The sequence below is a fragment of the Pongo abelii genome, chromosome 3, assembly GCF_028885655.2.
Source record: "Pongo abelii isolate AG06213 chromosome 3, NHGRI_mPonAbe1-v2.0_pri, whole genome shotgun sequence".
NCBI lineage: Eukaryota > Metazoa > Chordata > Mammalia > Primates > Hominidae > Pongo > Pongo abelii.
Window position 1 is genome coordinate 4,839,928 of NC_071988.2, and position 16,903 is coordinate 4,856,830.

At 57.6% G+C, this 16,903-nt stretch overlaps 1 protein-coding gene across 7 annotated transcripts in view; it reads left to right on the forward strand.

The window, feature by feature from the left end:
- The window catches only part of ABLIM2 (actin binding LIM protein family member 2), a 190,775-nt gene that overhangs the window by 115,928 nt on the left and 57,944 nt on the right, over nucleotides 1-16,903 (forward strand). For 4 of the 7 annotated variants that reach the window (XM_054553664.2, XM_054553665.2, XM_054553669.2 and 1 more), the window contains exons 10-11: nucleotides 3,295-3,441; nucleotides 11,089-11,209. In XM_054553664.2, the coding sequence (XP_054409639.2) occupies nucleotides 3,295-3,441; nucleotides 11,089-11,209 (268 nt within the window). Of the gene's footprint in view, nucleotides 1-3,294; nucleotides 3,442-8,178; nucleotides 8,212-11,088; nucleotides 11,210-13,008; nucleotides 13,108-16,903 lie in introns of all 7 variants that reach the window. The other 3 variants (XR_008524318.2, XM_024246408.3, XM_024246401.3) reach the window with 2 other exon arrangements.

Genomic DNA, 16,903 nt, shown 5'->3' on the forward strand with positions numbered 1-16,903 from the left:
GGTGAATGCTGTGATCATCGCTGCTGGGAGGGGATGGAGGTGGGGAAGGGAGGATGCAAAACGCACCCCCTCCAGGCATCTGGCTGAGAGTTCACCTGACTTTTGCAAATGCTTGATTGGCTTTTGTTCAATTCACAAGCCTGCTGTCAACCTCACAGCTGGGCAAGGGACTCAGTGATGAATCCTGGGCCTCCAGGAGTCACAGGCTTGAGGGAATAAGGGACAACTCAACAGATGAAGATCAACACTAACTTGTTGCAGGGGCGCGGGGAAAGAAGCCTCGAGGAGGGGCCTTCACTGAGTCTGGAAGGACCAGAGGCAGAGCTTAGGGAAGAGATGTGGGAAGGGCGCATCCCAGAGAGGGAACAGCAGGTGCAAAGCCCCCAGGCTATGGGTGACCGGGGGCTGAAGGGACTTGAGTGCCAAGTGGCATGGATAAGTGGGTAAACAAGCACCAGAGTTCCAATTTCCCAGAAGGCAGAGGGGAGCTGCTGAAAATCCTGCAGGATCAGATCTCATGATTACAAATGGCTGGCTCGGGATTGGATCTCAGGTCTTTTGAACCCTGCCCCAGGCTCCAAAGGGGCAGCCAGTGGTCTGAGATGTCAGAACTTCTTTCTCTTCATGCATATCACAAATGGCAGGGTTCACCCCAAGTCCCAACGTCTCAGGAGAACCCTCAAGCCTGGTGATCAAGGAAGACTTCATGGAGGAGGTGGGCTGGGGGCTAACAGACCCTGAAGAATACAGGAAAGCTGGAGTAGGGGGCTGAACCTGGCACACCTGGGGACATGGGGAAGAGATAGCTTAGGGTGAAGCTGCCAGGAACAGGAAGGCCAAGTTTGGGTGCCATAATGAGGCCTTACATTGTCCAGCCGAGGAGGGGGCTCCCAGAGGGTTTGAGCTGAGACCACTGGGATGCATCTGGGCCTGAGAGGCATTCCCCCCAGCAGTGAGGCCTGGAAAGGGGAGAGCTGTGGTGGGGAGCATGGGCTTTGGAGTCAGACAGCCAGGGTCATGTCCTGCCCTATACCCTCCTGGCTCTGTGACTCTGGACAAGTTACCCAACCTCTCTGGGTTCTGGCTTCTACATTGTGAAAAGGAGCTTCTGTGAGCACCCCTTCGTGGCGTCATTGTGTTTTGCGAGCAGATGATGGAGGGCTCAGCTCAGTGCATGTCTCGGGGTAGACAGCTCATCGTGTCCAGAGGAGGCTGAGGCAGAATCGAGAAGCAGCAACAGGGATCTCCACCAGAGTCACCTGCAGCTGGAAAATGCCCCCAGCAGCTCCTGGGGAGCCCAGAGCCAGGGAGAAGGGGACAGGCAGGGGCAAGAGCATGTGCACGGTGCACAGTGGGGTACCGCGGAGGAAGGCTGGGCAGAATCAGAGCAGAGAGCAGCACGCACCAGCTGGACCTCTCTGAGCAAACATAGGGGTTCTCCCAGCGTCCCGCATTCATTCAGCAAGGGCAGGAGCGCCACTGTGGGCCAGGGTAGGCCAGGGCTAGACAGGACAGAAGGGCCCCCGACCCTGCTGAGGGGGTGTCCCAGCTGGCCTGTCAAATGCCAGGTGCTTTGCTGCAGGCAGCATGTGAATGTGTGTGAGCGTGTGTACGCATCGGGGGCGGTGAATGTGAACTTGCTTGGTGGGGGTGGGGTGATTGTAAGTATGTGTGGGCAGGTGTGCATGCACGTTTGTGGGTGAATCTGGGTGTGCAGGTGTGTGTGCCGGTGCGTGGGGGTGTGCTGGATGTGTGTGAGTGAGCCATGGGCCTGGGGAGTCATTGCATGTGTGAACACGTGTCAGTGTGTGGATGTGGACACATACGTGCTAGTATATGGGAGTGGGCCGGCACGTGAGGGGGTGTCTATACCTCCACAGTCTCAGACAGGCATGTTCTCTGTGTGGGGGTATACATGCACATGTGTGTAGTGCATGTGTGTGCCTGCATGTGTGTGTGCATGTGTGCCTACATATGTGTGTGCATGTGTGTGCATGCATATGTGTGTGTGCATGTGTGTGTGTGCATGTGTGTGTGCGTGTGTGTGCATGCATATGTGTGTGTGCGCATGCATATGTGTGTGCATGTGTGTGCATGTGTGTGCATGCGTGTGTGCATGTGTGTGTGCGTGTGTGTGCATGCATATGTGTGCGTGTGTGCATGCATGTGTGTGCGTGTGTGAGCATGCATATGTGTGTGTGCGTGTGTGCCTGCATATGTGTGTGTGTGAGTGTGTGTGCATGCATGTGTGTGTGCGCATGCATATGTGTGTGTGCGTGTGTGAGCATGCATATGTGTGTGTGCGTGTGTGCCTGCATATGTGTGTGCGTGTGTGTGCATGCATGTGTGTGCGTGTGTGAGCATGTGTGCCTATGTGTGTGAGCATGTATGTGTAGGTATGTATCATCACCCTTTGTATCCATGCATTCCACATCTGCAGATTCAACCAACCTCAGATTGAAAATATTCTTAAAAAACAATAAAAATAGCAAACAACAATAAAAAATAATACAAATAAAATAATATAAAAATAATACAGTATTTTATTTATGCAAATTAAATAATACAGTATAACATCCATTTACCCAGCATTTGCATTGTGTTAGGCATTACAAATCACCAGGAGATGATTTTAAGCAGATGGGAGGATGTGCACAGGCTACATGCAAGAACCACATAATTTTATTTAACAACCTGAGCATTTGAGGATTTGGGGATTTGAGGAGGGTCCTGGGACCAATCCCACATGAATAGTAAGGGATGTGTGTGTGTTTGCCTATATGAGTGTTTGTGTGTGTGCAGCGTGTGTGTTTGCATGTGTGCGTGTCTGTGTTTGCACGTGTGCATGGACGTACACATGTTTAAGCCGTAGACTGAGTCTCACTGCCTGCCAGACCCCATGCCAGGCACATCACAGGCGTGGCCTCCTTGACCCCAGAGCTTTCGTATGTGATCATTTCCCTCATTTTGTACAGAAGGAAACAGGCTTAGAGAAGACACTTCCGCAAGGCCTACTGGCTCTTTTGTGGCTGGGCCTCAGGACCCAAGCCTGCCTGCTCTGGAGTTCCCTGTGCTTTTGACCCTGTCCCCATTTCACCTGTACCAGGAGCTGGGGGTGAGCTCAGACTCTGCCCGAAGCACTGTGACCCCAGCACCCTCCTCACGGCTGCTGGAGCAGCCACTGCCCTCTGGCTTTGGGGGCACTGTCCTGTGGGATGCATCTGGCTTTGGGGGTGCTGCCCTCTGGGGTGCATCTGGTGACTGTCCCCTCCCCAATTCTCTTTCCCCTCTCAGGCCAAGCTTGGTGGTGAGATCCTGGACTACAGGGACTTGGCAGCCCTTCCGAAAAGTAAGGCCATCTATGACATCGACCGCCCCGACATGATCTCCTACTCACCCTACATCAGCCACTCTGCAGGGGACAGGCAGAGCTACGGCGAGGTATGGACCCTGCCCGCATGGCCCTGGACACCTGTGCCCCCAAGTGCTGCCCTGCAGGACAGGCGTCATCCCTAGCGTGTGTCCCATGGGGCCAGAGCCACTTCCATCTTCACCACTCACCCACACGCTCAGCCTCTTCACGCCCATCAGATAGCCATGTGCACATCCTATTTCAGTAATGCCCAAGGCACTGTGGCCCCAAAGCTGCCGTTGCTGAAGGAGTGAGCCCGGAATGCCTCCGTAAATGGAGCAGAAGTAGGAAGCATGCTGCTTTGTAGGAAAGATGATAGTGACTCAGTGAAAATCTCCTAACTCTCTTAAGTATTAGATTATTTTCATAAAGCATGAGATGCATTTCCTCTGTAGAGGACTCTTGGCCCGTGCCACCCTCGCTGCCACGACTCTGCGCCATGCTCCTCTGCCCCATGAATTCATGAGCCAATGTGACCGACCTGGTTGAACCGCAGATTGTTTATTTCCTGGCACGCCTGTGGATGGCGTTCCTACTCCTCAGAGGTTTCTCATTCAGAGCTGCTCTGTCCATTTCCTGTGGAATGCATTGTTGATTTTTGCTTTTCCTCTTGTGGTTCTGAGGTTTCACCATGACCGCAGCTGCCTGGGGTAGGAGGAGGCGTTGCCAGGCTGTTGGCCCTAGCGTGTGTGCTCTTGACATGCGTGCTGCCAGGCATGGGGGGCTCCCCGGGGTGGGGAAGCTGAGTCCTTTCAAACACGTTTCCCTTGGGCCTTCTCGTTTTGAGACTTCAGCAAGGGCCTCTAGGGAAGCAAGAGCTGAGACTCCAGGGCAGCACGTTCAATGTGGATGGCGTGGGGCGAGAAAGTCACGGCTGCTGGGTGCACCTGCCGAGCTCAAGGGCTGTGCAGGGAGGGTGAGAAGAGCTCAGGGCCAGCAGGTGCCCTCCTGACTTGCTTCTGCCCCTATGGATCACAGAATTTGAGGATGTGGGTGACAAGCCCTACTGACAATGAGAGGTACCAGTAGGGGGAGCTGAGGGAAGGCATCACAACCCACACCCACCTGCACCCACCTACCTACCACCCACCGGCCTGCACCCACCTACCACCCACCCACCCACCTGCACCCACCTACCTACCACCCACCACCCACCTGCACCCACCTACCACCCACCTGCACCCACCTACCTACCACCCACCCACCACCTGCACCCACCCACCTACCACCCACCCACCACCCACCTACCACCCACCCACCACCCACCTGCACCCACCCACCTACCACCCACCCACCACCCACCTGCACCCACCTACCACCCACCTGCACCCACCCACCTACCACCCACCTGCACCCACCTGCACACACCTACCTACCACCCACCCACCACCCACCTGCACCCACCTACCACCCACCCACCCACCTGCACCCACCTACCACCCACCACCCACCTGCCTACCTACCACCCACCACCCACCCACCACCCACCTACCACCCACCCACCACCCACCACCCACCTGCCTACCTACCACCCACCACCCACCCACCACCCACCTGCACCCACCTACCACCCACCACCCACCCACCACCCACCTGCACACACCTACCACCCACCCACCTGCACCCACCTACCTACCACCCACCACCCACCTGCACCCACCTACCTACCACCCACCGACCTGCACCCACCCACCTGCACCCACCTACCACCCACCCACCTGCACCCACCTACCACCTACCACCCACCTGCACCCACCTACCTACCACCCACCCACCACCTGCACCCACCCACCTACCACCCACCCACCACCCACCTGCACCCACCTACCACCCACCTGCACCCACCCACCTACCACCCACCTGCACCCACCTGCACACACCCACCTACCACCCACCCACCACCCACCTGCACCCACCTACCACCCACCACCCACCTGCACCCACCTACCACCCACCCACCCACCTGCACCCACCTACCACCCACCACCCACCTGCCTACCTACCACCCACCACCCACCTGCACCCATCTACCACCCACCCACCCACCTGCACCCACCTACCACCCACCACCCACCTGCACCCACCTACCTACCACCCACCGGCCTGTACCCACCTACCTACCACCCACCAACCTGCACCCACCCACCTGCACCCACCTACCACCCACCCACCTGCACACATCTACCACCTACCACCCACCTGCACCCACCTACCACCCACCCACCACCCACCTGCACCCACCTACCACCCACTCACCACCCCCTGCACCCACCTACCTACCACCCACCACCCACCTGCACCCACCTACCTACCACCCACCACCACCTGCACCCACCTACCTACCACCCACCCACCACCCACCTGCACCCACCTACCACCCACCCACCCACCTGCACCTACCTACCACCCACCACCCACCTGCACCCACCTACCACCCACCACCCACCACCCACCTACCACCCACCTACCACCCACCCACCCACCACCCACCTGCACCCACCTACCACCCACCCACCCACCTGCACCCACCTACCACCCACCCACCCACCTGCACCCACCTACCACCCACCCACCTGCACCCACCTACCTACCACCCACCACCCACCTGCACCCACCTACCTACCACCCACCGGCCTGCACCCACCCACCTGCACCCACCCACCTGCACACCTACCACCCACCACCCACCTGCACCCACCTACCACCCACCCACCCACCTGCACCCACCTACCTACCACCCACCACCCACCTGCATCTACCTACCACCCACCCACCTGCACCCACCTACCACCCACCAGCACCTACCTACCACACACCCTCCCACCTGCACTCACCTGCACCTGTCTACCACCCACCTACCGACACCTGCCTGCACCCACCTACCACATACCTCCCTGCACCCACCTGCAACCACCTACCTGCACCCATGTGCATCCACCTATACCCAACTACCTGTACCCACCTACATCCACCTACGTGCACTCACCTGCACCCACCCACTGCACCCACCTGTACCCATCTACCACATGCCCAGGCTGTGTGTTGGCTTTATTGTCCAACATCTGGTCTGCACCTGGAGCAGATGCTGGAAGAGAGTCCGTGAGGACTCGCGACTTGGCCACAGGGCTAAGACCCAAATCCAGTCCCTTCTTCCCCGCAAAGACCACAGGATGTGCTGGCTATTTTCTCAGCACATCCTGGCGCTCTCTCTGGGATGTGTGATTCAAGCCTAGAGGACTGGCCTCACGGTCCTCCTCCACCTCCTGGCAGCCTTGGGACGTCGGGCACACCCCTTCCTGGTTTGAGTGCGTGTGTCCCTGTGGGAGGGCCCTGTGGCCATGAAGGGCCACATGCAGAGGTGATGTGTGTGGGGGTGGGCTGGTATCACTCCCTGTCCTGCTCCAGGATCTCATGGTATGACCAGGACACAGCTTCCAGGCCCAAGTGGACACGGGCCCTTAGCTGTTGTCACTGAGGTTTCTTTCAGCCTCTCTGGGGCTGCGCCTCTCAAATGGCAGGACATCTATGAACCATGGATGATCCTGACCCCAGGACCTGTCCCCAGAGGGCAGAGAAGGGCCAGGAAGGGAGGGGCTGTGGCTCAGGAGTCACCCTCTCCCTCTGGGGAGACCTGGGTTGGCCTCCCCGCTCTGCTAAACACTGGCACCTGTGTGTGAGCTTCCGCTCTCAGCCGTAAAGTGCGACCCCATGGGGCCTGCCTCGGCAGGTGGACAGGGCTGGGCTCCTGGGTCAGGTGTGTCCATACAGAACTTCCTCTATGCCGATGGCCAGGAGCAGCCTGAGGGTTTCTCCCTCGATTCCATCATTTCACCCATGGCCTTCAGCTTCCCACCTCCCGTGGCACAGGGCTGCACAGGGCCCGTGGCAGCCTCCCAGAGGCCGTCGAGTTATTGCGCTGTAATAACCGTGGTTCCTGTGAACAGAGTGCCTCCCCGCTCTGCCATGGGAATGGCATTCTCTTTCCCGATGCTTGCTCGCCTCACAAGGGCTGTGCTCTTTCTGGGCCCCTCCCACCTCCATGCCCCTCACTGAACATATGTGCAGGTGGTGGTGGGTGGGTGCCAGCCTGGGGAGACGGGTCAGCCTGCTGTCTAGGGCCCCAGGGCCCCCATGGCAGAGCCGGCTCCAACCCTGCAGGTGGTGGTGGGTGGGGTGCCAGCCTGGGGAGACGGGTCAGCCTGCTGTCTAGGGCCCCAGGGCCCCCATGGCAGAGCCGGCTCCAACCCTGCAGGTGGTGGTGGATGGGTGCCAGCCTGGGGAGACGGGTCAGCCTGCTGTCCAGGGCCCCAGGACCCCCACGGCAGAGCCGGCTCCAACCCAAAGGCTCCTGGTCACCTGTCTCTGCTGAGCACCTTTTCTCTCTTGTCCAGAGAAAACCGAGGTGATGGGCCCTCGGGATGTTGCTGCCCATGCCCTGAGCCAGTGTCTTCCTTTTGGGAAAATACGTCTCTGAGGGAGAACAGTGGGACATGGGGGTGACCAGGTAGAGACAAGCTCTGGGCTCATTGGCAAAAAATCAGTTTCCCCGGGGGCCTCTTTCTCTGGGAAGAATTAACCATGTTTCTCCAAAGAGAAGGTTCTGGAGCCCCGACTTGTGTCTCTCGGGTTAGAGTTCTTTTCCTGTCTGGAGGATCAGGGCTCTGTGTGGGTGTTTGCGCCTGTGTTGCCTGCCAGTCACGGAACTGCCCTCCTCCCTCTCTGCCTGGCGCCAGCACTAACGGCCACTTTGTGTGTTGTGTCCACAGTCCCCTCAGTTGCTCTCGCCAACGCCGACCGAGGTAACCACCACCCTCTCGCCTGCCCCCGCTTGCCGTGGCGCTGCTGCCCGGGTTATAAACATAACCACCCAGCCGCACCCCCGGGAAGGGCCTCCTCAGTGGCTCTTCACCATGGGGCCCGGGGACATGGCCCTTGTGACGTGGGGCACCCTCCTGGCTGCTGGTTATTTTTATGATCACACCGCACCTGCATGCCTCCCCCGTGTGTCTGCCAGCCCTGCGGATGTGGCCGCCTGGGACGCGGGTCTCCCCTGAGCAGATCGTGGTCTGGGCCGTGGCTTCCTTTAGGGGAAAATTCAGGAGCCTGGCTGAGCCTGGGAGCGCTTCCTGCCTCCTGCCCCTCCATGTGGGATGTATGGGAAGCGCCCAGTCCTCGTGGAGAAACACTGGACGTGTCTCTCTACAAAAGAGCTTTTACTGTTAGCAGTCTAGTTTTTTTTTTTTTTTTCTGTTTCTCAAAATTAATCAGTGACATAGAGAGCTGCCAATCAGACTGCAGTCTGTGCGGCTGCACAGGTGGCCACAGCAGAAAGGTGTCATGGTAGCCAGGAATAGACAGCCTGGGCAGTGGCCGTGCCCTGAGCTCTTCCCCCATGCTTGATGCCATTGTAAACATTTCATAGGCTGGGCATGGTGGCTCACACCTGTAATCCCAGCACTTTGGGAGGCCGAGGTGGGCAGATCACCAGAGGTCAGGAGTTTGAGACCAGCCTGGCCAAAACATAGTGAAATCCCGTCTCCACTAAAAATACAAAAATTACCCAGGCATGGTGACACGCACCTGTAATCCCAGCTACTCGGAAGCCGAGGCAAGAGAATCTCTTGAGCGCGGAAGACAGAAGTTGCAGTGAGCTGAGATCACGCTACTGCGCTGCAGCCTGGGTGACAGAGCGAGACTCCATCTCAAAAAAAAAAAAATGTATATTTATTCATCCCCCACCACAACCCCCAGAGGCAAGTTCTGTGATTTTCCCCAGTTTACTGCAGAGAAACTGAGGCACAGGGAAGTTACATAACCTTTCCAGGGTCACGCACTATGAGGTACGGGAGGATTTCAGCCCAGCGGGTGGCTCAGAGCCTATGCTCACCCACTGGGCTCTCCAGCCTCCTGCTCCAGACAGCCTGCCCCATGGGAGCTGTGACGGCCATGGTACCTGGGTGCTGTATCCCTAGAGCAGTGATTCCTGTGTACCGGTGACTTTTGATGTCCCAGGCCTGGGGCCGGGCATCTTTTCATCTCCTCATTTACCTGCACAGGGAACCCCTGAGGGAGGGATGTCAGCTCCCCTTCCAGATGAGGTGCAGGGTCTCTCTGACACAGAGCACACTCCTGGGAAGAACCTGGTCTCCCTGCAGAGGTGCCTGTCTCAGGCTATACCCCAGAGTGGGGCACAAAAGCATGCACACTTGCTCAGTGGGAGGCTGCACAGCCGTGCACAGCCTGCAGGCTTCTGGTCCAGAGGTGATCACTGTGGACACAGGGCCTTGGCCACCGTCACTGGGACTTGCCTGCTTCCTGCCTTCCCTGCACACAGCCAGGATTTCCAATCCGGCCCTTAGGAGTGGTCCGAGGCTGAGGCCATCCCCAGCTCCTGACAGCTTTGGAGAACCGGAATCTTCCGCAGAGCCCCTTGCCTGGCTTCTCCACTTGGCTCCTTAACCTGTCCCCATAGACACAGTGCTGGGGGATGGTAGAGGAACAGGGCAAGTGTGGGCCTTGGTGGTGCTGTTCTGCTGGAAGAACATGGCCCACCTGCAGAGCCAGCAGCAGCTGGGCATCAAACCCTTGGATCCAAGGATGTGACGGCCAAACACACAAGGGGCCACTTGCACGGAGCTGCCGAACCCGCATGTAGCTGGAAGCCCCGAGTCCAGGCTGAACAAGGAGCCAGGACACCTGTAAGGTGGACAGGGCTGTGCAGAGGACGCCCGGGGTAGACAGGCAGGGCACTAGCCCGCCCGAGAGAGTGCACCCCTGGCTGGAGTTAGACAGTCGCCAAAGGGAGCAGGGTGAAGCGCAGGTAGGAACCTAGCATGAGGGCTGGCCTGAGCGCATGGAGGTGGCGCACCAGGCAGGCGTTAGGGACAGCACGCCTTGAGGTGGGAGACACGCTCTGACAGGCCAGGGGAGCCATGGGCCCAGACTGGGAATTCCTTTGCTCATCACAGTGCTGGCCTTGAGGGCAAAACAGCAGCCTCCACCCTGCAGCAGGACACTGGGCTGGGCCATGTAATGACCCGGGACAGCATGCCAAGCTGTGGTGGGCCAGGCAGCCTGCTCTCCCCCGTGCCACGGTGCCACGCCACCCCTCGCCACCTGCCTCCCACTCTGCCTGCTGCAAACAGCTGCTCCTGCTTGGATGAAGTCTGCCATGTTGGTGCTTGTGGGTCTGACTCAACTGGGCTTCCCGGCCTGGGGTGGAGTAACTTTCTACCTCCAAATGTGCCTCCAGGGCCGTTAGAGCCCCCAGTTCACACGTGAGAAGCCCCCCTCAGGACTCGGGGAGTCTCCATGGTTCTCACACTGTGTTCTAAGAGCTGGGCGCTGGTGAGGGTCAGGCAGGAGGAGACCTGGAGGATGAAGCTGGAGCCCCCACCATCAGGAGGAGAAGATGGGGGATCCCCGCCAGTGGGTCCCTGTACCACACCCTGTGGCGAGGATCCAGCAGGCACAGCGGGGAGTGTGTCTGCACCACACCAGCCCCACTCGGCTCTTCAGACCTGCCCTGACAGGTGCAGGAGATTCTCACACGGGGCCACGTTGAGTCATCCACTTGGGTCAGGAGGGCAAACACCAAATGGTGTGGGGGTATGGGTGGACAAGGGGTGGACAGTGCTCCCGGCTTGAATGTTCACAAGCTGCATCTTCCCTCCCAGGGTGATCAGGATGACCGGTCCTACAAGCAGTGCCGGACCTCCAGCCCAAGCTCCACAGGGTCGGTGAGCCTCGGGCGCTACACTCCCACCTCACGGTCACCACAGCACTACAGCCGTCCAGGTACTTGGCCCCCTGGTTCCTCTGAGCCCGCAAGGATGCTGTCCTTTTCCTTGTTTTTTTTTTTTTTTTTTTCCTGTTATAAGTGGCCTTTTTCTTATGCAACTGGAAACATGATGGAAATAGGTGGGATTGCCAGCGGGTGGGTGGCTGAGAACCTGTTCATTTAGTGGCATAAAGAAAAGGACCTCCTCATGCCTTGGGGCGAGGTGAGCTGCAGAGGCTGCCCTGCTGGTTGGCGGAGCCCTCCGTGGAGCACACAGCCTGGGGAGCACACACTGAGAGCTTAGATTCCAGCTAATGATTTGGTGGCAAGAGATGTCAGGAAGATAAGACAGCATATGTGTTAGGAGAGCAGACGTCGGCAGGCTGCAAGCTCACGTGGGTCTCAGAAGACTTGAGCTGGGAAAGCAAAGTCAGTGGTGGAAAAATAAAGCCCATTAACATTTCACCTGTGGCTAGGTTGATCACCCAGTGACAGCTGTCCTCATGGGAGAATGCATGAGAGGCCCCCGCCAGTCAGGAGAGAGCCCCGAGGCAGGTCCTTTCCACACGCGTCACCTCGTCCCCTGCCTGGCGCCCAGCTGTGTATCAATCCCTGTAGCTGTGAAACTCCTCGACCCCCTGAGCGTGTCAAAGCCACAGCAGGGACGCTCCACACAGACACTGCCTTTTGAGGGATTTTTCCAAGCTGCTTCCTTCCTGGCCAGCTGCCGCATGCCTCCATTTATACATCCATGGACTATGGCTCTTATTTTTGCAGCCTTTGTGGAAAAATCAAAACTCATTCATTTGCAAAGTTATTTCCATTAACTCCTTTCAATGTGCCTGGTACATTCTGCTCAATAAATGTTGAGAAAGTGGGTAAAGGAGTGAGTGCATGAGTGAATGAGAGAGTGAATGAGTGAATGAGTGAGTGAGTGCATGAATGAGTGAATTAGTGAGTGAAGGAATGAGTGAGCAAGTTGAATGAATGAGTGAGTGAATGAGTCAGTGAGTGAATGAGTGATTGAATGAGTGAGCAAGTAAGGGAATGAGTGAGTGAGTGAGTGAATGAGTGATTGAAGGAGTGAGTGAGCAAGTGAATGAGTGAATTGGTGAGTGAATGAATTAATGAATGAGTCAGCGAGTAAATGAGTGATTGAATGAATGAGTGAGCAAATAAGGCAATGAAAGAGTGAGTGAATGAGTGATTGAGTGAGTGAGCAAGTAAGTGAGTGAGTGAGTGAATGAGTGAGTGAGTGAATGAATGAGTGAATAAATGAGTGAGTGAGCGAGCAGGTGAGCAGGTGAGCTAAGGGCAGCCAACTTTATTGAGCTCCTCGTCCAAAGGGCCCTTTGCTGGCTCAATCCCCATAGCACAAGGACAGCCTGGGCTTGTTGACTGCGCTTGGCCCAGGCTAACCCGAGAGCCAAGCTTGCATCTCGCCGGGCAAGTCTGGTGACAATGTCTGGTGGCAGACCACTCCCTGAACTGCTCTCCAGCTGAGTCCTTGATCCCCAGGAGACCCCCAATGCTAAGCGACAGGCCTGGCTGGGGGCCTAACCCCCCCTGGGGACCCCCAGCCTAAGGCTCCTATGCAGCAGCCTGGGCCTCTGCCTGGTCCTCTGAGGTCTGGTTTCCTCGCTCCTGGAGGAGAGTGGTCTAAAGCATGTTTGGTGACCCCCTTCAGGTGCAAAAAGTTGTGCATTCCTCGTGAGAGGAAGCAACAGTGTTCGTAGCAGAGTGGAGATGAGGAATATGTGTGGCTTTGCACCAGCCAGCCCAGGTTGACTCTGACTTGCTCTCTGTTACCCCGTAGCTGGTACTGTGAGTGTGGGTACCAGTAGCTGCCTCTCCCTGTCCCAACACCCAAGCCCTACATCCGTGTTCAGACATCATTACATCCCCTACTTCCGAGGTAAGGCACGCAGTGATGTGGGCTGTGGGTGCTCACGGGTGTCCACACCCGGCGTCTGTGTGCTCGCTGTCCATGTCTGCTGCATGGCTTCACCGGAGCCCCTGTTTCATGCCCTGTGCCTCTCACTGTGTGTGTCTTGTGCGTCTGGCTCCGTGTGTCCGTGTGCAAATGTTCCTGGAAGGAAAACTTAGGTACCTTGTTACATAAAGGAACAGAAGGGAGAGAGGGCTTGGAAAGCTACAGGAAGAGGGGACCAGGGTTCCTGCACACCCGCCCACAGGCTTTGTCCTCAGAACCCTTACCCAAGTCACCACCTCTGATTTCATGTGTCAGCCGGGGGGTTGCAGGTGCTCTCACGGTTTGTGTTCAGGAGCAGAAGCTACGCTTTACAGAGGGCCCTGACTCTTCCACAGCCCCAGAGCTCCTGGGCCCAGGGCAGGGTTCACACCCAGTGTGGCTCCAACTCTCGGCTCTTCCAGGAGTAGATAAGCCACCCACATCCCTGCACGGGCACCCACATGCAGGTCTCACAGGGAAACAGCCACACTCATGTTTTCCTGTATGCTGCGGACTGAAAAACGCATCCCCCACATTCATAGAGCCCTAATCCCTGATGTGACTATATCTGTAGAGGGGGCCTTTAAAGAGGTGATCAGTTAGATGAGGTCCTCAGGGTGGGCCCAGATCCCATAGTACTGACATCTTTATAAGAAGAGAAGAGACGCCAAAGCTCGCTCCCTCTCCACACACACTCAGGTAAAAGGCCACTGCAGATACAGCGATGTCTGCAAGCCAGGAAAAAAAAAGTCTCAGGAGAAGCCACGCCCTACCAGACCTGGCTCAGAGATGTGCAGCCCCCAGCGCTGTGAGGGGAAATATGCCTGTTGTTTAAGCCACGCAGGCTGTGGTATTTCATGACACAGCCCCAGCTGACTGGTGCACCACAGAAAGACTCAGAACGTCAGAGGAGGCAGCAATGATGTTCTTGCCAATTCCCCAAGCGATGCAATAATTCCCCATCCTGAGCAGCTGCTGAGTGGGAATGTCTCTGGAAAAGCCTCCCAGGCCGCAGGGAGCGAGAAGGTGGGGCAGGCAGCTGGACTCTCCATCATTGGATGGTCACCAAACGGGCTTCATTCGGACCTGCACACCTCTCCGTGTACCTCATCATCATTGCTTTGGGCAGGCCCCGTGGCCTGCTGAGAGTTCCTAGCCACCGATGGACATGGCCATCCTCACTTTTCTGAGGACCTGTCCCTACAGCTTTGGGATGATCTGACTCCTTTGAGAAGAAGCAAAGTCCTCACCTGGGCGCAATGGCTCATACCTGTAATCCCACTGCTTTGGGAGGCCCAAGCAGGAGAATCACTTGAGGCCAAGAGTTTAAGACCAGCCTGGGAAACCTAGTGAGACCCTTTGTCTGAAAAAAAAAAAAAAAAAAAGCCGGGCATGGTGGTGCATGCCAGTAATCCCAATTCCTCGGAAGGCTGAGGTGTGAGGATTGCTTCGGCCCGGGAGTTTGAACTGCAGTGAGCTACGATTGTGCCACTGCACTGCAGCCTGGGCAACAGAGTAAGACCCTGTCTCAGACAACAACAAACAAACAAGCAAAGCCAGAAAGGGCCCCTCCCCAGAACAGGAGCAGGGGCTTTGCTGCGTGTGGTCCACGGCAGTCATGTGGCAGGGGGCGGTCCCGAAACTCAGAGTGAATCAACCATTTGGGTGAGTCATGGCGGGGCACCCAAGGAGATGCCGCTTCTCTTCTTGCTCCATGCCAGGAGGCCCTGGACACCCGGCTCTCCTCCCACCTTCAGCCCTTCTGCTGGTGTGGCTGTCCCAACTGTGAGTCCCTGAGAGAGACGTGGCCAGAGCCGAGGGCAGGCTCACCCCGCTCCCCAGGCAGCCCCTGTGAGCAGCCTCTGTGGGGCCTAGAGCCAGAGCCGGCCCTGGCGACCCTCCCCTCCTCTGCCCCGTCCTGAGTGTCCACCGTCTAATTCTTACCACTTCAGGATGAGGAAGGCCCAGGACAGGCCCCCTGGGGAGCAGCCCCCTCCTCAGCTCCTGAGACAGCCAAGGAGAGAGGCCAAGGACTGGCAGCCCCCTCCCCTTCCTTCTACACCTTGTAGCAGAAGAGCTTGGAGGCTGCCCACCTACCCACCACCCCCCCACCACAATGTGTCTCCGAAGCTGTCTATGCCACAACCCCTCCAAGAGCATTTCCCGGGGCCAGGAGGCACCGTCCCTTTAAGACCTCCCCTGGGTGGGGCCAGGTTTTTGCCTCTTTGATGCCCATCTCTGCCCTGGTTCCCCCAGTCACATTGCCTGCTAGTGCCCTTCGTTCAGAAATCACACGAGGCCATGCGTGGTGGCTCACACCTGTAATCCCAGCACTTTGGGAGGCCAAGGTGGGGAGATCACCTGAGGTCAGGAGTTCGAGACCAGCCTGACCAACATGGTGAAACCATGTCTCTACTAAAAATAAAAAAATTAGCCGGGCATGGTGGCACACCTGTGGTCCCAGCTATTAGGGAGTCTGAGGCGGGAGGATTGCTTGAACCCAGAAGGTGGAGGTTGCAGTGAGCTGAGACTGAGCCACTGCACTCCATCCAGCCTGGGCAACAGAGTGAGACTACATCTCAAAAAAAACAGAAAAAAGAAATCACACAAAGCCACCTGGCCACCTCTCTGGTGTCCGGTGTGGCGGAGCCTGGCACCCATGCTGTGCCCTACAAGACTCCCCAGCCTGTCCGTGACCTTGGGAACACCCAGCCTCTTTCCAGAATGTACTCCTGAGGGAACTGAGGCTCAGAAAAAAGCCACTGGCCAAGATCCCAAAGCTCCTTCTGGCAGAGCCCAAGGTCAGGCTTCTACCCGGGGCCCCGTTCACAAATTGTGTTCACCCTCAGGTCCTGGGTTGACCTCACAGGCCACATGAAGGTGCCTGTCCTTCTCTGCAGCCATCGGCTCCAGTGTGTCCCAGCCTAGGACCTCCTGGTGGCAGCCCCCAGGGGTCAGCTGGACACCAGGCAGCGTCGCCTGCCCTCTGGGAAAGCCCTTTCTGTTTGCTCCATGGGCTCCTCTGGTGTCTCTGGCCCCTCTCAGTGGACATTTCCCTCTGGATGGCACTGTAGGGGGGCAGCTCCTCGAGGCAAGGCCTGGCCTCACCCCCCACCAAATGCTGGCAGGGCCTCAACCCTGGCACACGTTCCCACCAAGACCCAGCTTCCGGAGAGGTGCTGGCCATAGTCGTGGGCACCTGTGTGTGAATTTCAGTCCCTGGCGTGTCCCCTGTGGAGGAGCCGACAGCGGAGGCGGGCAGGTGTAGGCTGGGAGGGGAGTCGGCGCTGCTGAAGCCGCTGGCCAGGCAGCCTCCATGTGCTGAGCGGTGGGCCCACTGTGAACCCCTGGCCTGAGAAGGAAGGAGGGAGGGGCCCTGGGATGGAGCCTCAGGTCCAGGCCCGCACCCTCCACTGCCCAGACCCCAGCAGCACCTCTTCATCTTGCTGAGTGGCCATTCCCTCAGCTGCAAAAGGGCCTCATCTCTGAAGCATCGTCCTCAGGGTGATTGTGGTCGAGGACTCAGGGTGTGGCTGTGCTTTGCAGCATGAGCATCATCCTACCCGGCCTGCCCGTGGCCGCCAACTGGCCTGTCTGTGGTGTGACCTGGAGGAGGCTCCGCAGGAGCCAGCTGAGCCAGCACCAGGGACACACTGGGCCACTGGGAGCACCACGATGAAGGATGTGGCATTGGATTGTAAACTAGAGTATAATAGCAAGAGCCATCAGTCCACACGGA